The 23,400-nt window shown below is 41.7% G+C and overlaps 1 protein-coding gene across 2 annotated transcripts in view; it reads right to left on the reverse strand.

The window, feature by feature from the left end:
* Nucleotides 1–23,400, reverse strand: part of LOC117508423 (cGMP-dependent 3',5'-cyclic phosphodiesterase) — a 762,024-nt gene that overhangs the window by 94,214 nt on the left and 644,410 nt on the right. For both annotated transcript variants that reach the window (XM_034168188.1, XM_034168189.1), the window contains exons 5-8: nt 15,489–15,598; nt 12,483–12,538; nt 2,429–2,488; nt 2,173–2,320 (exon numbers count right to left, since the gene is read on the reverse strand). In XM_034168188.1, the coding sequence (XP_034024079.1) occupies nt 2,173–2,320; nt 2,429–2,488; nt 12,483–12,538; nt 15,489–15,598 (374 nt within the window). The remainder of the gene's footprint in view (nt 1–2,172; nt 2,321–2,428; nt 2,489–12,482; nt 12,539–15,488; nt 15,599–23,400) is intronic.

Below are 23,400 nucleotides of genomic sequence, written 5' to 3' on the forward strand. Positions count from 1 at the left end.
CTGCAGCACCGGTAGAGCTGATTTCACTCTACAATAGAGTGTTTTTTACTCTGTTTAGACTAGGATAAAATGTTATCCCAGCAGAGTAAATTTTACTCAGCAAAATTTACTGTGTGGTTGGAGCATGAAGAGATGGAAAACATGCAGGACTGATGATGTCCAGGAGCAGAGGATTTGTGCTGATGTCATAGATCAAGGGTCATGCACGAGCACCTGCCATATTGGTGATCAGGTGTTTCATGACTCAGTGTTCTCAATGGGTGTTCAAATAAAAAGGTCTTCACAGTCCCATTGGTTCTAATGTCTGAATGTGGTTGTTTTCATTTTCTATTCATAGATCAGTGATGGAGTGTCAGAGACTACATTCAAACACTTCCTGAAACTACAGAGTACCAACTCTTGTCCCTGTCACAGACAATCTTTGATTCACAGCCAATCCTAGAGCCCAGAGAAGGTCACATGGGTCTCTCTCTCTCTCTCTCTCTCTCTGCCTGCTGCCAAAGGCTGCAGCATCTCTGCAGGATTCACACGGGCACTACATGCTCATAAATGTTAAAAGACTGGCCCTCTCAGTCTTAAAATACTTTTAATTGCTTATATTCCAGCAGACAAAGCAAACTGTCATGGAAAAATGTGAAGGGACTTTTTTCCAGAATTCAATTTAATTTCAATTTTAGTTTATTCAATTTATAATGAGCCAATTCGTGACAGCGTCGCCCCAAGGCACCTCACACAAAATAGTTAAAGGGCAATGTAAAATAAAACTAAAAGTTCAAAAGCACAAAAAGTAAAAAAAAAAAGCACAATAAAGAGTTAAAAAAAAATTAAAATGAAAAAAAGATGCCAACACAGCATTCTAACCATAGGACTGAGTAAAAAGATGTGTCTTTAGTCTGCTCTTAAAAGTCTCCACAGAATCTGAATGTTTTATTGAGGCTGGGAGACCATTCCACAAAACAGGGGCACAGTATGAGAAGGCTCTCTGTCCCACAGACTTTTTCCTTCACCCTTGGAACACAGAGCAGTCCTGCATCCTGTGAATGCAGAGCCCAGGCCGGTACATAAGGTTTAATTAAATCAGCCAGATAGGCCGTTTGTCCGAATGAAGAAAGATGTATTTTCAATAAAGATTTGAAGAATTTTCTAAAAATGCACTTAATTCTTTTCAGATATAGAGCCAGATTATTTCCACATACATTGTTTTAGACAAATATGTAATGCATATACTCTAAAATGAGATTGTGGCGAACATTTTCATATACAGCACGTGGGCATAATACTAAAAGTACCTTAAAAGGTGAATTACCTAAACTAAAATCGAGAAAATATCTCTGGACCCCAGGTTTACTTTGAATCTCTCTCTCTCTCTCTCTCTCTCTCTCTCTCTTTCTCTCTCTCTCTTTGCTTTACGCTTATTTTAAAAACTCAATTGGTGAATTGGTCATCTACTATCTTATGGACTGCCCCCTCCCCTGAATATTTAAACCCTCAGCCGAAACCAGTTTTGGTCTAATTTCTATTCTCTTTCTTTGAGTAGGAAGCGTACCCTTGCCTCTCTCATTGGGAGAATTACAAGCGATATTTTACATCTGTAAATCTGAAGTCCAATTTCAAACTCTGGCACATGCAGGAGAGCAGAGTGTAATCCAAAGAGGGAGGCAAAGAAACAGAGAGGTCGTGGGAGGGTGAATAAAGACCATCGCAGGGAGCGGGTAGTAATAAAGACAAGACGGGCGCCTGACCAGACTGTAGATGAAGGACAGAAGGAACAAGGCTGAGCCAAGGAACTCTTAAAAGGAAAGGGTGGGGGGCTGCTCATCTTTGCAGATAGTTACCAGGAATATAAACAATGTATATGTGCATGTGCAAAACAAGCATAAACAAATCCACTCAGTTATTCATAAGATATTAAACAGCAATTTTTGCAAAATGTTTTGCTTTCGCACAGTCCTTGTGCTACTAACAGAGTGACAGAGTCCATCTAAATTCATACAGATTCTTATCCAGATGGGTTCAGTTTATTAGCATACCCCCATGCCCTGCCTCACACCTACTGCTGTGTGTGTGTGTGTGTGTGTGTGTGTGTGTGTGTGTGTGTGTGTGTGTGTGTGTGTGTGTGTGTGTGTGTGTGTGTGTGTGTGTGTGTGTGTGTGTGTGTGTGTGTGGGCATACCACAGAGCTGTAGAATATCACGGTCCAGCTTGCAGTACTCCTGTTCCATGACACTGAATGTGCTGTGTGACTGTATGGGCGAGGGGCTGAGGGGAGGCCGCAGGTAGGACGACTGAATGGCCTGAACACGTTCACATGCCACCGAAACCTGTCACATAATGCACATATGCATGAAATGATCAGAGTGCAAACCATCTGATGTCATTCTATCAACAAAAATGAAACATAAGTGAGAGAGAAAATCAGGAGCACTTACATGTTTTTCCAGAGTATTAAGATGCAGTTCATCCTGATCAGACAGTGGATTACAGCCCACCTGCAACATGTAGACGTCTCATAAAACCATCATAAATTATTCCTGTCCAGCAGACATTCTCAGGTTTAAAGATTTAGGGCCCCTTCACATATAACATGATTGAAGCCGACCAGTGCACGAAGGAGGAACTGCATGCCATTCGTGAAAAATCGGAGCCGCCTCAAAGGCCTCGTACACCTGTTGCTACAACCATTCATGCACACAAGTGGCCGAAAGACAGCAAATGCCCTGCGCGTGCTCATTCGATCCCCCTCTCGGCAGGTGTCGGCCAATTTCCAGGCACCACACACGAACATCTAACACAGCTCGCTGCACACTTAGAAAAGGCGGGGCTATTCACGCACCTGGTACGATAGTAGACAGCAGGCGATCACATTCGACCTGTCTGTGAAAATTGTCAAAGTGCAACACAAGTGTGGTGTCACCTAGCAACACAGATGGGTGTGTGTAAAGGCCCCCTGACACTTGCACGACTTTGATGCACGCACTTGCACGCATGTCTTCGTGATGATCCCACCTGCTGTGTTCCCAGCTGGATGCCGTGCTTTGTTCCACCAACTGCCACGCGCTGCGCGCTGGACGCTGCGTATGTAAAATAATTATTTGGTAGCGGATTAATCATTTTCTTTGCAAACTGGCTGTTGAAAACAGCTCTAATCGCTTCCTGAATCATAGAGGACCACTCCAGCAGCAGCCGTTCGCGCGGACCAAACGAGCTGGAGAAAGCATTTGGAGCTGTCTAAAAAGGTAATTGTCATATTTACATTGTCATGGCTTGGTGAAACACTTGGATGTTCTTTCCTTCTTGTGTGCAGCTGTAAAAGTATGTTTATGACAGATTTAACATCTTGTAAAAATCATTCAGACCAGATGCGCTCTGATGCGGTGCACTGACGCAACCATTCGCTCTGTTTCACTTCTTTACTCCACTTGACGAGCTGCACATAGTGTTGGTGACCAGATCGTGCCACGTTGCACGACATTTGTGTGTGAAAGATTTTTTGGAACATTTCAAAATTCTCTTTGCGCAATTGCACGCGCTGGCGACCTTCTCATGTTCAGTGTGCACCCGTTAAAGACGAGTTTACTCTCTGGCACGACACAGGGCGTGCATGTGTGTGCATCAAAGTCGTGCAAGTGTCAATGGGCCTTAACTGTGCCAACCCCCCCAAGCACAAATGGCGTGTGGAGTGTGTCATCGTCTGCTCCCTCCAACACAAATGGCTTGTGGAGTGTGTGTCTCCCCCCCACCAACACACACACCATGAATCCAACATTGTCAGTTGTGGCTGGGGGTCCCGGAGTTCAGTCGCTTTGCTCATATGGTTTGCTGTGGACATACAGTGCCTGTCAGCTGACCGCAGACTGTCAGCTGGACGTGACCGTGCACACAAGGTGTCAAATTAAAAACACAGACATCAGACAGATGCAGGACAAACACATAATATTACATACATAAAATTAAAATCACACAACAAAGCAACAGAGAGTGAGCCTTCTTGTTGTGTGAACTGCGAGGTCCGCTGACAGAGGTGGGTGTGTCCCCCTGTGACGTGCAATCAGATATCTATGCTCGCAAGTCATAGTTCGGGAACACCTGTACTGGCTTGTACGATATTAAGTCGCATAACTGTAGTGTGAAGCGCAGACGTCAGCATCCTGTCCTTGTGTGGAAATAAATTAAAACACATATTGCTTCAGCTGACCGCTGCACCAGCACACCACAACAGAATTGTTATGGAGCACGATCCGTGGCTACAGCGCTGACTGCAAAGACACGCCCTTTTCTCCAGACTTCGAGCCTGGAGCCAGAGCAGCGCTGAGCTTAACTTCATGTGGTGTGATCGTTTTAGACAATGGAATTGATAATAACAACTGTAGTTTCATCATTCCCTTAATTCGCCCGTGCTGCAACCAGGTTTTGTCGTCTCCATTCGGTTGTCACAATAAAATAAATACAGAAATACATTTAAAAAATAAAGAAATCTGACAGATTAGGCATGTCTTATTAATTGAGCGAGCAAATATCCACATGTCAAGAATTATTGACATGTGAAAAGAGAATACAGTGGTCCCTCGCTATAACGCCGTTCACCTGTCGTGGCCTCGGACTCTCGCGGAGTATTTAGTCCAATTTTGCATGCCTTTTTTTTTTTACAGTGTTCTGTGTTCTGCGTATCTGTTTATGAGAATCTTGTCGCCCAGAAGAAAAAAGAGCGCCAACAACTACTCATAACTGTGTTTGTCACACGGAAACAAACACCTGCTGCAGCGAGATGTGAGTGGGAAAAGGCGCGGCATCAGGAGGAGCGATCTGTGACATACTGGTCAGTCACTATTAATAATTTCTTATGTGTCCGACCTCGTTCGTTGATCCTTAAAATTAATTCATTAGTTCTAAATGCCATCATAATTATTTATAGGAAAACGTTCTATTTTTATTTCTCAAACAAATGTTTGGGCCTGAAAACAGTTTGGTATTATTTTCCTACTAAGGTTTGAACTTTGAGAGTGTTTACAGACGAGAGAAAAGTGAGAAAATGTTCATGCCTGATTGAGAAAGTGTATAAACTGTGTAGTGAGGGGTTTTACAGCTTTGAAACGTCTATAATAATTGTAAAAAATAACGCTGACTACGTCGCAGTTTCGCATATTTCGGGCTATTTTTTAGACCGTAACCCCAGCGATTAATGAGGGACCACTGTAACACTTTATTGATTATATACTACAAAACAATTGATACGACGGCCGCTTTTGACGCTCTATTGGCACGCGTCGTGATTGGTGAAGTTCTTTTTCATTGCCGTCTTCCTGGCTTCCATGTCGTAAAATGAGGGTGTGTCTGAAGCGGAGTCTGAATATTTATGGGCGTGTTCATTATAATTACGATCGTTTCCACCCGCCGCATTTATCAAGATCACGTCAGGCGTACGCCAGAAATGGGCAGGTGCGCACTGCTTGATACATGTCACGGCGACTTTGGTGTATTTCAGGTTTACGCCGTAAATTTACGCCACAAGTGCGCAACATTGATACATGAGGCCCAATGTGTGTAAATAGAAAAAATATCTGGTGTGACCATCTTTTCACTTTAAAACTGCATCAATGCTCCTCAGTACAGTTGCGCACTTATTTATTTATTTAAGTTAAAAAATCTCAGCATGTAGTTTGTTCCAAATGTCTAGGAGAATGAACTACAGTTGTTTAGTTTTAGTTTCTCAGTCAGGTCTGAATAGATGATGTTGAGATCAGGGCTCTGCAGGGGGTCACAGCATCTGTTCGAAGACCCGCTCTTCTTCATTTTGTGAAGAAGATAGTTATTTGGCTAGATATTTGGGGTCTTTGTTATGCTGAAGATTAAATTCCTTGATGGTACTGCATGTATTTTCCTGTATTTCACAGCACTGAGGACACCATTAATTCTGACCAAATCCCTCAGTACACCATGATCTGCTGTTGCTTGCAGATATTCATGCTTGTACCGCTCTCTAGCCCATTAGTAAACAAACTGACTTCTGTTACAGATTAGATTTTTTTTGTTGTTGTTTCAAATTTTGACATCAGTCCAAACCGACTGCTATCATTTCTCAGCACCATAGTTTTTGGGTATTTGTGGGCCATCTCAATGGTGTAAGCAGTTAATGTTCTTGCATCCCAGGAACAAAGTCCCCGGTTTAAGGCCACCCATGCCCCAATGTTCATATACATCTAGAGTTGAGTCAGGAAGTGCGTCCAGCATAAAACGTGGGTCAAATCAACACTGTGATGACCACAAGCAAAACCGGGACAAGATAAAAGTAGGTTTATGTTAGTATTTGTACACAGGTGAGATGATTGTCCCATTTCTACATTAGACGTGTGGCTTTATGGTCATGGCTTCCATGAAGGCTGCTTCTGACTACATGTTTCCAAAATATTGGTAGGTGTACCAGGATCCCATTGATTTTTACCAGGTCTGAGTTAATGGTGATGGATCAGCTGAATGCCACAATGTCCCTTTTAGTGAATTTGAATGCTTCTTATTTCATTGTGAATCTGGAGAAGAGTTCGGACAGTATATCCGGAAACTGTCAGGACGCAGGGTGGTCTGAACCCAGGTGCAGACACAAACATGGGTTTGACAGGTGAGGATGTGTATTTACACTGCAGGCTTAAACACAGGGGTTTCCATTACCCTCAAAATTGTGTAACTTGAAGTTGTGAATTGAAAATATGCTTGATAGAAAAGCATGTATTTTGAAAAAAAAAAAACCCCTCAAATATCACAAAAAGGTTTCTATGGTTATATGAGGTGTTTTTTCAGGCTATTTTTATTTTGAAAAACTGCAGTGGAAACACTTTTTCACTATTACTGGTCAAATAAAGTATAGAAAATGGTACCCTTTATTGTAATAAGCAGGTATAGAAAATGAATGAATAAATGATTGATTGAACAGTACATATGGATGGAGTAAGAGACAGAGACCTTATAAGAGCTGACGTTATGACAATATAGGACTAAAGAAACAACAACAAAACAACAACCACAAACTGCCAATGTTCAGCCTGACTTACTGTTCTGTCACCATGACTATTGGATTTACAGTCCTAGCCTTCTTTACTGATGAGAAGACAAAACCCAACAATCACATTCCTTCAGTTAATAGAAATGCTGCACTTTTGCTATTGTGCTTTGTTGACATGCAGGAAATATCGCTTAACCTTTGTGCAAATCTGTCATAGAAACCCAGCTACAAATGGAAGGCCCAGGTGCCAGAGAGGCAAGCAGGCTGACTGATAAGGGCAGACCAAAGAAGCAGAACAGTACTGATGGAATGTTGCACAGATAGATGGGGAGAGAGAGAGACCTGAGAAAAGACAAGATAAGCTATGACCAAGTGGTAAGCTTCAATGGGCTCAGATGAAACCCACCCAAAGAAGAAAAAGTTGCAGTTCCTTGACTGTCTGCTTGAGGCTGGCTTCCCATTGAACTCCATGTTAAAATGTCTAAATTTAGATCAGAAATGAGCATGTTTGCAGCCTGGAACAAAAAATGTTTTTGGTCACTATAGGTAGTTTCCCCTCCATGACAACTATACAGGGGGTGAATATTTGTCAAATTTCTTAGTTTAAGATGTTTTAAACCACAAAGTTGTGCATAATTAGAGGCATGGCCGCGTTGCGTGACAGCTGCTGAGCCTCCGATTTTAATAGCCTCTATACCTCAGAGGCCATTTTGAGTATTTTATTTCAAACACCTGGAATAAAATGGCTTACTTTGTGGTGAAATGTCCTAAAGAATAATCTATGAAGTCCATGCTCCCCTCCACAGCATGTCTTTTTCCTGGTTCTCTCCCTCAGCCCCAACCAGTCCCAGCAGAAGACTGCCCCTCCCTGAGCCTGGTTCTGCTGGAGGTTTCTTCCTGTTAAAAGGGAGTTTTTCCTTCCCACTGTAGCCAAGTGCTTGCTCACAGGGGGTCGTTTTGACCGTTGGGGTTTTACATAATTATTGTATGGCCTTGCCTTACAATATAAAGCGCCTTGGGGCAACTGTTTGTTGTGATTTGGCGCTATATAAAAAAATTGATTGATTGATTGATTGAATGTTGTATGCTAACACTGTTAACACTTTTATCAGCTATGTGCAGCTTGATCTGTTAGGTCCCCTTAATGCACGATTACTGAGAAAAACTAGAGCAATGTGCTTCTACAGCACAAACCTCCACCAATGCAAGTTTCCAATTCCACACATTTTTACCTTGGAGAAAATTTTCAAGGTCAATGTTCTGTTAGAATTGGATTTTCATAAATGAATTGGATGTGATCAAATGTCAGGAGTATGTATTTAGTTCATGCACTTGAATCAAAGTTTTTTGTGGTGTTGTCAGGTTTTTTTCTCAACTTTTTCGGTTTCTGAAAATTTCTTAGAACATTGGTTATCTTTGCTGTGGACAATTTGTCATTGCTTGTTGGCACTTGGTTTCTGACTGATAACTGGAAGATACACAAACAGGCATAAAATTGGAACCTCCATCCAATTTTGGTTGTGGAGGTAAATTCATAACAGAAAAATGAGAGTGATTGAGGCACTTTTGATTTAGATATAATGCAAAATGTACATCAAGTGGGCATTTCAATGTTAATTTCAAATGTCCACAAAATCCACAATGTGGATCAAACTTTATCAGGTGACAGTGAGTGCCCGTCTGCAACTCAGTTTCAAATATGAGAGTGATTAAGGCATGCAAAATATTCATTAAATGGTGTTTTCAATGTTAAATTTAAATGGCCAAATGGCCAAAAAATCTGTAATCCGGATCAGATCCAGATCAACCTTTGTCAGTTGATAAAGGATACCACTCTACACAGTAAAATCACCAGTGTAAAACTAACACTGACAGTGTTAAATTAACACTGCAGGTGTACACATGGCCCTACTCTGGTCAGAGTTGGACCATTATGTTCACTGTCAGTGTTAATTTAACACTGGTGATTTTACTGTGTACATAAAGCTCCTAAATATGAAAGAAATTTGATATTTTTGACAGAGTTATGAATTGAAAACACAGCTCGCACGGCTCCAGCTTATTCCCATGTTCAAAGACATGCATATTAGGAGAATAGGAAACTTTATTGGCTGCAGGTGTGCATGTACAGTATGTGGCCATGTGACAGACTGGCATCCTGTCCAGGGTGTACCCTACCTGACGCCTACCTGGGATAGGCTCCAGCGCCCCCCCACCCGGCCCTTCAATGGAATAAGTGGCTACAGAAAATGGATGGATTTATTTATTTTTTTACATAAATCTCTTTTTCAGCCTCACCTTGTTCATACAGCATGGCTTTTTGTTACCTAATGTTATTCCTCCTATGTTATATGCTATTTCACTTTGTCTTCATGCTTGTGTTTCAGCTGCCCTGAGATATTGTTGATCATTAGCACATCTATGTTGTAATAAAAACAAACAAACAAAAAAATCCTTGATTGTGCATGTGTACCATGGAGAATTGATACATGTCAAAGGCAAAGGGTGCTCAAACCAAATATGGAGTTGATTTAATTTATTGTCATGTTTACGCACTTGGTTTTTTCATTAGCATGCACATGAACTATCAATTGCATTATTCCAGGGGTATCCAAGTTCGGTCCTCAAGATCTACCTTCCTGACACTCTTAAGGGGCATTTACACGAGCATGCCTTTGCTTCAAAACATATCACGACCTGTGTCGTGGTGGAGAGTAAACTCGTCTTTAACTGGTGCAGACAGGACGCCAGAGGGGTGCTGGTGCGTGCTATTGAGCACAGAGAATTTTGAAATGTTCAAAAAATCTTTCATGCACAAATGTCGTGCTATGTGGCGTGATCTAATCTAATGTGCAGTTCGACAAGTGGAGTAAACAAGCAGCGAACAGTGCGAGTGGTGATGTCAGTGGATCGCATCAGAGCGCAGCTGGTCTGAACGATTATAACAAGAAGTTAAATCTGTTATGAACATAAAAAAAATACTTTAACAGCTGCAGACAAGCCATTTATCAAGCCATGGTAATGTAAACAAGTCAAATAATTACCTTTTTAGACAGCTCAAAATGCTTTCTGCAGCATGTGATTCAGGAAGTGATTAGAGCCGTTTTCAACGGCCAATTTGCAGAAAAAAATGATTACTCCACCACAAAATAATTATTTTATATATGCAGCGTCCAACGCAGAGTGCATGGCAGCCGGTAGAACAAAGAACGGTGTCCAGCTGTGAACACAGCAGGCGGAATCGTCACGACACAGGTCGTGCTGTTGCGTGAAGCAAAGGCATGCTCGTGTAAATGGGCCTTTAGTTGTCTTCCTGCTCCAACACACCTGAATCCAATGAAAGGCTCATTAAAAGCCTGCTAATGAGTCTTTCATTGGATTCAGGCTTTTTGGAGGAGGGATACAACTAAGAGCACCAGGGCTTCTCCCAGACTGACTGCCAGAGACAGGACATATCCACGTCAAGTATAACTCCACACATCTCCACATTTACTCATGGACGGTTCGTTCACGCGCGCACATGTGAACAATTAAAAGAAAGAATAAAAAACTGTCTGGCTGCTGCAGTTAGTTCCTTGTTCTTTGCTCAAACTCTCTCATCACAGTGTTAAAAAAGGACAAAAAAGGACATAAGTCCTGCTCACAGACTGATTGCCAGAGACAGGACATGTCCACATGAAGTATAATTCCAGATATCTTCACATTTGCTCACAACGGTTCGTTCGCGCGCATCTCGTGGTCAAAGGAGGAAAGATAAACTATAACAGAACTCAGAGCGCAGATCTGCAGCTCAGCACAAGAACAAATATAAACTGTGCACTCTGACTGCTGTCAGAGTGCACAGTCTGTCTGCAGCCAAACTGTGCACTCTGATTTCTCTGTGCAGAGAACCTGCAGGCTGCGTCCTCACCTCCTCTCTGACCCCTGCTACGCGCACCTGACGCAGAAATTCCTGCGTCGTCATGACGCAACAGGGAGCAACTGGGAGCAGCCTCGGTGTGAAAGGGGCTTAAGAGTGTCAGGAAGGTAGATCTCATGGACCGAATTTGGGCACCCCTCCAATTACATTTACATTTGTTCCACAAATTTGATTGGTTAATCATGTGAGATTTCAGATTCTAAATATCGAGTAGAAGGTGGCAAAGTATTTGATCGTTTCACATTTGATGTATAACTCCGTGCCCTGACCGAGTTGCTGTGCAGGTGCCAATAATGGCGCTGTCAGCTGAGAGCGACAGAAACTAGTACAGCGACGATGATGCCGAAATAAGTGGATTTAATGGATTTAACTGGACTGATTGATGGATTTTCCATGGATTTAACTCAATGCAGCTGACGAGATGGAGAAATCTGTGGGTCTGCTCACAGAATTTCCAGTTTGGCATGAAGACGCTGTTGCTATGGTAACCTTTCACAATGATTCGCTGACTGAATTACTTAGAGAAAAATAAACCAATGGAATTGGATTAGAATGGGACTAACCCTGCTGTGTCTGATGATTTGCAGATGTTCATGCTGGATTTTACGGTTGCAAATTGAGTTTTACCGGCGACACGTTAGCGTTAATTTGTGAACACATTCTCAATTTAAGGCATTTTTTCTTTGTGTATCTAAAACTTTTTCACTGTACTTTATACACAAAGTACAAGCTGGCGTACACAAAGTGTATAAAGTAAAACCAACCTCATGTTTTCTTTCTCATAATAGAGGAGGCACTGATTCACAGTGATGTTACCATTTACAGTGGTCCCTCGTTTATCGCGGGAGTTACGTTCTACAAATAGCCCGCGATAGGCGAAATCCGCGAAGTAGTCAGCGTTATTTTTTACAATTATTATAGATGCTTTAAGGCTGTAAAACCCCTCACTACACACTTTATACACTTTTCTCAAACAGGCATTAACATTTTCTCACTTGTCTCTCCTGTGTAAACACTCTCAAAGTTCAAACCTTAGTAGAAAATTATGTCCAGTATTATAGAATGAAACCAAAGATCAAAACCTGTTTTCAGGCCCAAACATTTGTTTGAGAAATAAAAATAGAACATTTTTCTATAAATAATTATGATGGCTTTTAGAACTAACGAATTTAATTTTAACGATCATCCTACGAGGTTGGACACATAAGAAATTATTATTAGTGACTGACCAATATTTCACAGTTCCTCTGATCGCGCCTCTTTGTCCTGGCGCCGGTTCCGCTGTCACGCCTTTTCCACTGAGTCAAACCTCGGTGCAGGTGTCTTTTTCCGAGTGAAGAACACAGTTATGGGTAGTTGTTGGCGCTCTTTTTTCTTCTGGGCAAGAAGATTCTTATAAACAGACACACGCAGAACACAATGCGCTCTTTAAAAAAAAAAGAAGAAGCAGCATGCAAAACTGCACTAAAAAAAATCCACGAAACTGCGAGGCCGCGAAAGGTGAACCGCGATATAGCGAGGGACCACTGTATTCATTTACTGAAGTTTATCCTTGAATGCACACACTCACCAACAAGGCAGCAATGACCTTGATCTGTTCCTTGTCCAAAATAGGAATGACAACAGCTGAAAGACAAGGGAAAAAAAATGAATACATAACGCACACTGGTTTATACAAAAGAGACCATTCTTGATTCTTGCATCATACGCTTTTCATATTTTCCTTCCATGTCCTTGTCCCTTTCAGTCTCTTTGAATTTAATTTGTTCTTTCTCCATGATGAAAGACTAATAGAAATATGCAGGGGAATGAAAAAAACAAAGCTAATGTCCTTGCACATTTTTCTTTCACTTTCCTGCTGTTTTCATAAACCCTAAGCCAACAGTGAACAAGTTTCCCCAGTTGACCATATTTTGACCTCAACCAAAAAAATGCTTGACACTAGAGGACACCTAAGCCAAATTTGTTCCAGTATCCTTCGGGCACCCCCAAACCACTTTCAAACCTTTATCCCCGTGAATGTGCCATGGAACAGAAGATTGTACTTTGATTTTTGCTTCGGTTTTCCACAGTGTGAGTGACTTACAGTGTGCAGTCCAGCTTGATTTAGGCTGTGGAGAAATTTTACTCACAATCCAACCAATGAACGCCTAAAGAAAATCGATGAAATATTTTCATGGAGAAGGCCTGGGGCCTCATGTACAAAGCGTGTTTATGCACAAAAACGTGGCGTATGTCAGTCTCCACACCAATGTTCAGATGTATCAAAAGTGAAATGACCGTGGAAATGTACGGTGCGTCACACAATCTAGGCTGGCGTACACACATTTATACAGCGACTGTTCCACTGTAGAGGTGATGCTGGGAACCGTTAACAGCATAAAAACAAGAAGTCGTCAGAGTGACGTGCACATCAGCGATACAGTGATAAACAATTAACATACCCACGTGTTTGCAATTATATGGATGGCTATAAAACCAGGTGCAAAGTCATGTGTAAAATGCCACTACCAGCGGCTGCATTAGCATTGTTAAAGCACCTTGCAAATGGTGCAGTCCGACGTGAGTGTGTACTCAAGGAACACAAGGATTTACTTGCAAATGACGATAATTAGCTCATTTCGATTTCAATTACCAATCCCACTGTTACTGGAGTTGTTGGCTCAGAGTGCAATACGGCAAGGAGCCAGGGGCTGTCTGTGCCCACACAGGTGCTGACCACGCTGTGCATCCTGGCATCAGGGGCATTCCAGTGTGAGGTGGAAGATTGGTCAGGCATGTGCCAGTCAACCTTGTGCTGAGTCATGCCAGCTGTGTGGAACGCAATCATCCAAATCTCATCCAGTTACATTCCAACATTACAGCGCAATTTGCAGCAAGAACTGGTTTCTCAAATGTAATTGGAGCTATTAACTGCACACATATTGCTGTGAAGGCATTATCACATGATGAATTTGTTTTTGTTAATAGGAAACATTTTCATTCCATCAATGTTCAAATCATACGTGATGCACAAATGGACGTCAGGCTGGAGGTGCGGTGCGTGATGGGGGGCTGCTTTGTGGTTAAATAATTTATCTGTGTAAACGAAAACCAGCGTGGTCACATTTGGGTATGTGCGCATTCAAATGTTTTTTATTATTATTATTATTAATGTTTTTTTTCTTGATGGTGGAACTAGAGATGACATTCTTAAGAATCCCCCGACTGTGTCAGTATTTGTCAGTAAAAGTGTGTGTAATGTTATTGTCACATACTGTCAGCTGGCGTGCACCTAATAATGTTTTACTTCAGTTTATGTGCGCAGCTCATTTCAGCATTTACACACACAAATCTTCTTATTTAATTTCTGTTTTACATCACAGTGAGCTGAGAGAACGGGATCTAACCACAGATTTCGTTGTTTTTGAACCTTCCCTGAAAGTTCTTTAATTTTTACACAAAATTACAGAGATGATGGCAGGCATCATCAAACACACAACACTCCACACTTATGGTGCCGTCAGCACGACACAACCAAACTATACATCTGCATATTCAAAGAGGCTTGGCCAGGGAGGAGTTTGGTGTGTGTTCATTCCACGTTCAGTGGGTTGTACAAACCGAATGTCTGTGGATTCATGCCTACGCACACTTTGATACATCTGAATATATTTGTGCTTACGCCACATTCAGGGTTTTGGCATACGTCAACTTTTAGTAGAAAGTCAATGCAAGTCTTTGTACATGAGGCCCCAGGTCTTTTTAAGCATTTTGTGTTGTTGTTTGAGTTGTTCTTCTCTTATTTCCCCTTTCAAAGGGGAGATAAGAGAAGAACATGTGGAAGCTAACGGTAGCCTTTAGAATCTCTGTTGTTACACTTGGGATGCTGGGATTTATGTTAACAGGACACTGTAACCTGTGCAGTTCCTGGAGATCCTTTGTCCTACAGGAGTTCCTCCTAACCACCTTTACTCACAGGTAATGAACTCAGTCAGGCTTCTTTAGCAGTTCTACAGCTGTCAAACACCAAACTAATGAGGTGTGAGCCGAGCAGGCAGTCACGGAAAAGCTGCAGGTCAGATGATCTCCAGGGACAGGGTTGGTGACCACTGCTCTGAAATCATGACTTTTTTTGTCTTTTCTTTAGTATTATTGTTAGGGCTGGGTTCAGGTGTTCAGGGGGAAGGTTTAGGGCATTGATTCCCAAAGACTGTTGGGCAGTGAAGGTACTATATGTGGTCCATGAGGGGTCATAGAAAATAAACAAAAACAACTTTGATTTTCAAGTTTGAAATCAAATTTAAAATCGCCTGAAGAAATTTGATTGTTTATAACATGTAATCAAAAGTAATAAAACAACATGGGATTTAAATGATGTGTTTAGTGCAATCACCATCTCCTCTTTACGGCTTTTTTATTACTTGTGCTTTTATCAGGCATCTTTACATCTCTATTCTTTTTTATGCACAAGCATACACAGACTCAGGTTTGCCCATTTGTTTATTCATCAGCATCAACTCATCTCTCTGTATGCACAAATATAACCCTAACTTACATCCCTCAAAACACACATGCACCGTGCACCCGCACATACCTCTTCTGTGTGCTGGGAGAGGTGAGGCGAGGCAGACTTTGTATTTCTCAGGCAGTTCCGAGGAAGGAAAGCCGGCACACTGACATCGCTTCAGCTGGTCCACATAACTCCTACAACAGACAGAACTTAGGTTCACCTCAGGTTTGAGACTATTAGCTACATAATGGCAGACACTGGAGATGAAGAGGGGTTTAGAAAGACAATTGCAGAAAATGGAAAAATAATTGCCAGCATTACTAAAACAGACACTATGTGTTCACTGACACTAACCAAAACAAAAGTGTCTCAATAGTCCTATATTCATTGTGAAATGATATGAAACAAGTGCAGCCATTTGTGCATACGTGCTTGTTACATTGATTACAGAGGACAGCTTGTCATGTAAAATACAAGACAGACATTTGTTTTATTCTGGACTGACTCGTGCCGGCAGGATGCCAAACCTACTGAGACCATGATTACACACAATCACTATGAGTGTTCCAAACCACAACACACGCACATATGGCAAAATCATGCATGCGCTCACCATGCACGAAGGCAAACGCACAAACAGTGGCCAGTGCATCACATCCTCACAGTCTGCAAACCCTCCACACCACTGAAACCAAATCTCTGGTGCTCCAACTGAAAAACATTTATTTCAGCTCACTGCTGATTATTCACTCAGGAACATTCACAACATAGTTTACTAGTATGGCAAATTCATTTCACCTTTGAGCAAAGTGTTTGCTCACAGCAGTCACCCCCCCCCCCCCCCCCCCCCCCCAGTTTCGTGGGAAGCACTGTGGATAAACTCATATGGTCAAATTTATGTTCAAATGCCTGCCGTGTGTCATGTGGCGAGGTAAGGTTAACGAAACCTTCACATGTGGCAGGGGCTGTTGTGGCTGGTGAATAGTAATTTGAACTGAATGAGACACGGGTCATGGCTGGGGCAGTGGGCGGTTTGTTTTCAGATCACTTGTTGTAAACAAACAGCCAAGTGGCAGCTGCATTAGTCAGGTGACAAGGGCGATGCCATTTATGAAGATGGATACTCTCTGTTATGAGAATGTGTGCAGATGTGTAGATGGTGCAGTTAATATAATTATCAGTCAAGCAAAATAAAGAATACATGTGTAATATATATTGAACAGAATTGCCATGAGTTTATTCTGAGGGTGCAGCGCCCTAGCGCACTCTACTGACCAGCCCCCCCGGTGTCATGGCTAACTATTACAGTGTAACTGCCACATTTTAGACATTATTTATGATATCCAAAACTACAAGGTCTATTAGAAAAGTATCCGACCTTATTATTTTTTTCAAAAAACATATGGATTTGAATCACGTGTGATTGCATCAGACAAGCTTGAACCCTCATGCGCATGCGTGAGTTTTTCCACGCCTGTCGGTTGCGTCATTTGCCTGTGAGCAGGCTTTCCAGCAGATTTCACTTTTAACAAGAGATTAAAGCTGAGGAAAGTTGCTGCATCACTGAGAGTCACTGCTGCCGTGCTGCTGCTGGCTGGATACTGTTTCACTAAAGGTAATGGACCTTCTGGCTTTCCATCAAATGCATCTAATATGTAAATGTAGCTTAACCCTCTTGAGTTGAATGGCCTCGCGCAAAAAGTCACATGACCTAATTAAGCAGACGTAACTCTCAATCTGTTGCACTCTGAGGCTCCCTTTAAATGCGTGTTGAACATAGAAACTTCAACCTTTATATCACTTTTAAATTTTGTTAATTGGCCTACTGTAACTTGACTTATGAGTATTTTTTACACCATGCGTTTTCATGAATATTATTGTCATTTTTCACTGCGTATTTACATACACACATGCAGCCAAATGGATCATTTCCTTCTCTGCTGGAGCAGCAACAGCGGTGGGAAGAAATATGACTCCTTCTTCCTCATTGGTTGGCTCCTGAAATTTTCCACCAATCAGAAGTCACTAACACCACGTGTGTTCACCCAGCCCATGTGTGTTTGATCACAGCCCACCCACACCACGTGGGTCTGATTGTGTGTGCGTTTTCTCTTTGTTACTGGTGGGAAGCACGTGTGGTTAGTGCTTTGTTGTTGTTTGGGTTTTTTTTGTAAACATGAGGCGTTTTATGAATGTGGAGCAAACGCTTAAGTTATTTTTTGAACTGAAGGACGATTGAGCATGCAGCGCATTGTCAGAATCTGAAACAGACAGTGAGGATTCTGGTCATGAAAGAGATGATCCCTTTTTGTTCTGCAGGAGCAACCAAAGCAGGTGGATCCACCAAAGTGTGCATGGAGAACTGAAAAGAGGGTCGGAGCTTGCACTTCTGTTTCCAGATCCAGATCTCCACTTGGATGTGCAGCAGAAACACGCCCCAGCGCTGACTGCTGGAACATGGAGGAGGATGCAGACACTGGTCCAGCAGTAAGCAGATTTCAGCCTCGGAGAACATCAGGAGTCCAGGTGATACACTTTCTACCCAAAGTCCAAAAAAACCTCTTTTTTTTTGTTTTTTTGCAACTGACACAATTAGAACAATTTGTACCAACACCATTAAAATTGCTGCAAAAAAACAAGGCATTAAAGAAAAATGCAACTGGACAGACATTGAAATGTAAGATCTGTACAATTTTTTTTTGGACTTCTGATATACAAGTACTTGTCGTGTCACTGCCAAGTCTCCAGGACTATTGGAAACAAAGACATATTTTGTCTGTGCTCTTTCCAGCAAAAGTAATGTCTAGAGACAGATTTATATTGATATTCTGGAACATCCACCTAAGTGATCCAGATGAGGATGTAGAAAATGATACAAAAAAGGGAACAGCAGGTTATGATAAACTGTTTCGAGTCAGGCCTCTTTATGATGACATCATCACTGCCTGCCAGGCTTAATACCACCTGAGGAGGGAGCTGGCAGTGGATAAAAGGATGGTGGCAACGAAGGTAAAAACTGGAATGACTCCATATTTGAAGGAGAAGCCAACAAAATGGGGCATGAAACTTTTTTGTGTTGGCTGTTAAGTAATGGCTACACACTCAAGTTCACCATTTACACTGGCAAGACTGTGACCACAAGTGAGCATGGGCTGTTGTACGATGTGGTCATGAACCTGATCCAGCCATCCTCGCTTGGTACTGGGTACCACAATTTTTACACAAGTCCCAAATTGTTCATGGACCTGGTTAACATGAAGTTTGGGGCATGTGGCACATACAGGTGAGGATGCCCCAGAGGGAGGGCAAATGCTCTCACAAAAAATCTGAAAGAGGATTTATAAGATGGATAAGAGAGGGGCCTCTGGTGTTTGTAAAGTGGATGGACACACGGGAGGTGTCTGTCACCATCCACCATGGTTTTCGAGTGAGACAGTGCGGAGAAGGGTGAAGGATGAGAAGGATGGACACTGGACGGTGAAAGACATTCCCTGTCCTACCACAGTGTTGGCTTATAATAAAAACGTGTGGAGTCGACCTATCTGACCAGTTCATCCAGTACTACTACACACATCGGAAAACTGCACGCTGGTACAGGACAGTGTTGCTGCACTTCCTTGACATTGCAACCACAAATGCATTCATCTTGCATTGTGAGATCAGCAGTGCCAAGCAAGTGCAGCCCATGACACACAAGGACTTTATGGTGGAGTTGGTGTGTCAATTATGTAGCACAGACAAAACAGGTGTCCCACAGAACAGGAGCCAGAACCACATTCCTGTGCCAATTGTGACAGGCACAGATCCTCCCCAAAAGGCTACATAAGGCAGATTGAGGTGGCAAAGGTGCCTTCACGTGGGCAACAAGAGGACTGACACACTGTGGAAGTGTCAGGCCTGCGATGTGACCATCTCTGTTGTGTTGGACAGGAACTGTTTTTTGAGTGCCACAAATAGTTTAGCATGTCGTGCATACATTGTACATATGTTTTTGAAATTCTAACTATTATTTTTACATCTGATTGTTTTCTAAATAGTTTAGCATTAGCATTTTCTACACTATATGTTTTTGAAATGTACATTGTATATTTACATTCTAAATCTTATTGTGATATCTGACTATTTCACACATAGTTTAGCATGTCCTGCACTACACTGTACATGTTTTTGAAATGTACCATTTATATATACATTCTAAATCTTATTTTGACATCTGATTGTTTTCGAAACAGTTTAGCATTAGCATTTCCTGCACTATATTTGTGCATGTTTTTGAAATTCTAAATTTTATTGTGAAATCTGACTGTTTTGTAAATAAATGTACAAAAAAAAAAAAAAAAAAACAACACCTGACGCATTTCCTGCATTTATGTGGTTGTAAATAGTTGTATTTAACTTTGTTTTTTTGTTTTTTTGGGCTACATTTGTACATATGTTTTTGAAATTTACAATTTATATTCACATTTGAAGTTATGAAAATGGATCATTAAACAAGTTTGTGGTTTTCACAGTAAAAAAACAAACTTTTTTCTACTTGGATTTTATGTTTTTTCTGTGATTTTAGGTTCACTGTGTTAATACAGTAGGTCAGCATGAATGAAAAACTGGAATGTCACACAGGTGAGGTTGTACTGAAAAAAAAAAGACACCAAACAAGGCCAGGTAAACACTTTTTAAAGGTAAATTATAAAGGTAAAATCAAATGTACTCAAAAATTATACCCAATTATACCCTGGACTCCAGAGGGTTATACCATAGTACTCAGCTAGCTACCGCATAGCACAGCAGAAGGTGGTCATTTGGGAACTTTGTAAACATCTGAGTCAATTGTGACTGTAACAAATAACTCAAAGACTCAAACAATAGCTATCAAGACCGATCTCCAGCACGGCGTTCATGTCATCCTTGTCAATTTTGATGTTTCTGAGTGTGTCAACATTGTTAAAAGTCGCTGTGCAATCATACATAAACACAACAAGGTAAATCATCTGGATCTCACATTTTATTTAAGTCCAGAGCAGGTAGCTCAGTGATATAAGGAATTTGGATACAAGTATGTAGGTCGGGGGTTGATCCCTGGTCACCCTTCTTTACTTTAAGACACTTAATCTGCACTGTCTGAGTCCTCCCAGCTGCAAATGGGTACCAGCCTTGGTTGGGGAAGCAACATGTGTCTACTGATGTCCTGCCCAGGGGGAGCCGCAGACTCTCCTCCACTTCATGCCATAGAATCTGAGGATAAGCACTAGCACCATAAGTACCATCCTAGCCTATAAAAAAACCTACAAGTACTTCTACTTCCCAGCAAGTTAACAGAGCCAGAAAAGAGTTAGAGACAGCTGAGTGCAGATTCCAGTACAGGAATCGACTGCAGTGGACACATATTGATTATCAATATGGTACTGTACACTTTGTACCTTCATCTCAGGTAAGTAAAATGATTTTGTCAACAAATCAACCCTGTCTTACGTGAAAATTATCTTTTTCCTCAAATATTTTCCTTGAATTGAGGGAAAGTTCAATGCTCAAATTAAAACACAACCTCAGGTTGTGAAACGTTTACAACCTTCCATAGACTTTCATATAACTGGCAAACCAACCAGAACACCAATTGTGTTAAATAAAACAAAACAAAAAAAATCACTGAAATGAACCACTGGAACACGTTTAAATACATACTGACACTGATTGGCACTTGTATACTCTGAGAAAACTGAACTTATTTTTATAATTAATTACGTTGAGTATATTTTCTTTCCTTAATATTCTGAGGGTGCGGTGCCCTAGTTCACTCTAGTGACCACCTTTCCCTGGTCTCATGGCTAGCTATTACAGTGTAACTGCTACATTTTAGACATTATTTATGACTTCCAAAACTATTTGTATACTTGCTTGTCAATTTACAGCATTTATAAAAAATGAATTTAATAGTAAAGGATGCATTCAAGAAGAAGAGAAGTACAAGAAGAGAAGTACATCTTCCATCAGTAGTGGTGTTGATGCTTATCTCTGGATGAGAGTCTATGACTCCCCCCTGGACAGGACATCAGTCCATTGCAGATTATTTCCCCATGCATGACTGTAGCCCATTTTCAGCTGGGTGGACTGAGACAATGAAGATTAAGTGTCTCCAATGACATAGACATGTAGCATGACTGCGAATCGAACGCAGGTCTACAAGTGCATTCAGAAAGTATTCACAGTGCTTCACTTTTTCTACATTTTGTTATGTTATAGCCTTATTCCAAAATGAAGCCATTCTTTTGATATCTTGACTGTGTGCTGAGGGTCATTGTCCTACTGAAAGATGAACTGTTGCCCCAGTCTGAGGTAAAGAGTGCTCTGGAGCAGGTTTTCATCCAGGATGTCTCTGTACACTGCTGCATTCATCTTTCCCTCAATCCTGACTAGTCTCCCAGTTCCTGCTCCTGAAAAACATCCCCACAGCATGATGCTGCCACCAACATGCTTCACTGTAGGGATGTGCCTGGTTTCCTCCAAACATGTCACCTGGCATTCACACCAAAGAGTTCAATCTTTGTCACATCAGACCAGAGAATTTTCCTTCTCATGGTCTGAGAGTCCTTCAGGTGCCTTTTGGCAAACGCATAGAAATTGGAGGAAAAAAATTAATCTATTTTGGAATCAGGCTGTAACATAGCACTCACCCACTCACTCACTCATCTTCAACCACAAATTAAGGGTCACGGCAGTCATAGGGCATGAGGCGGGGCACACCCTGGACAGGATGCCAGTCTGTCACAGGGCCACATACAAACAAGCACATTCACACCTGCACACGCACCAACTCTGTAATTTAACAATGTGGAAAAAGTGAAGTGCTGTGAATATTTTCTGGCTGCACCGTACATACTGGTAGTCCAAATCCTTGTGCAGGGAGTGTCTGCAGTAGGTTTTACTTCCCTTTTGGGAAATATCCATTTGAAAACTTGCTACATATTATGGTGCATGTCTTAGCTGGAACACTTTAGAATATATTCTGACAGAACAGGGTTTATAAAAAAGGAATGTGTGACACAGCAAACTAATCTGACAGCTTCCTGTTTTTAACTGTACAGCACCTGTTCTTGTAGTATATTGGCTACATTGTTACTCAGCCAGCCTTAGTGGGGGTCGCGGTGTACCTCTCTTATTGCAGTCTATGGTTTAGACCAGTGGTGTACAATTATTTCCCCTCAGAATGGTGTTGGGGCCAAGTATATAAGCCGATTAAGGCTGGGAGTGTGAGGGTATCTGTTTATTTGATTCAATTTAGGCTGTTATTATGTTGCATATTACGCAGGTCTTGTTCAGAGGGTAAATGATCCTGACAGCTGTTTTCGACAGACCTGCCTATGTTTTGATGTGTCTCAAGGTCTACTTAGAGAGCTTGTATTGCAAAGTGGGTTGAAACGATGTTCAAACAAGGTGGCCTTCTACCTTTTTGTAAGTTCATTGAGTTTGTGCAAGAGTTTGTGCTGCTGTGTGTCTGTGTGTGTGTTTGCCAAGGTCTCGATAACAAGCTTATGTAAGCAGGTGAAGTGGAGGGAGAAAAGTAACAAAGAGTCCCTGTAGCTCTTTTACTCTCCTCCCCACCTCCCCGCAAAGTTCAATGGTATGTGCTTTCTGCTTATGGAAACACATCGGTATGTGAAGTCAACATACATGTGGCACGACCGGTCCTGCATTTGTACTTTTTTGTTGGTGCTCATGGAAATGAAGTGTTGAAACAAGGCTCCTTCTTATCTGACACAGAGTGTTTCATAAATAATGTAGTATACATTTTGTCTGGCTAATGCTGACACGCGGGATTGTCGAGTTTCTGAGAGCACTTAAGAGCGAAAAGGATTGGTCCGTCTCACTGAAGAACCAGCGATGCCACCTCAGCTATTAGCCAACCAGCACTTCCGCAGAGGGGATAGAGAAAGATATACAGTTGACCCGAGTGCTTCACAGCTCATAGAGGGAGAAACCAAGCTGATGGAACCAGAGGAGA

Source organism: Thalassophryne amazonica, chromosome 4 (genome assembly GCF_902500255.1).
Source record: "Thalassophryne amazonica chromosome 4, fThaAma1.1, whole genome shotgun sequence".
Taxonomy (NCBI): domain Eukaryota; kingdom Metazoa; phylum Chordata; class Actinopteri; order Batrachoidiformes; family Batrachoididae; genus Thalassophryne; species Thalassophryne amazonica.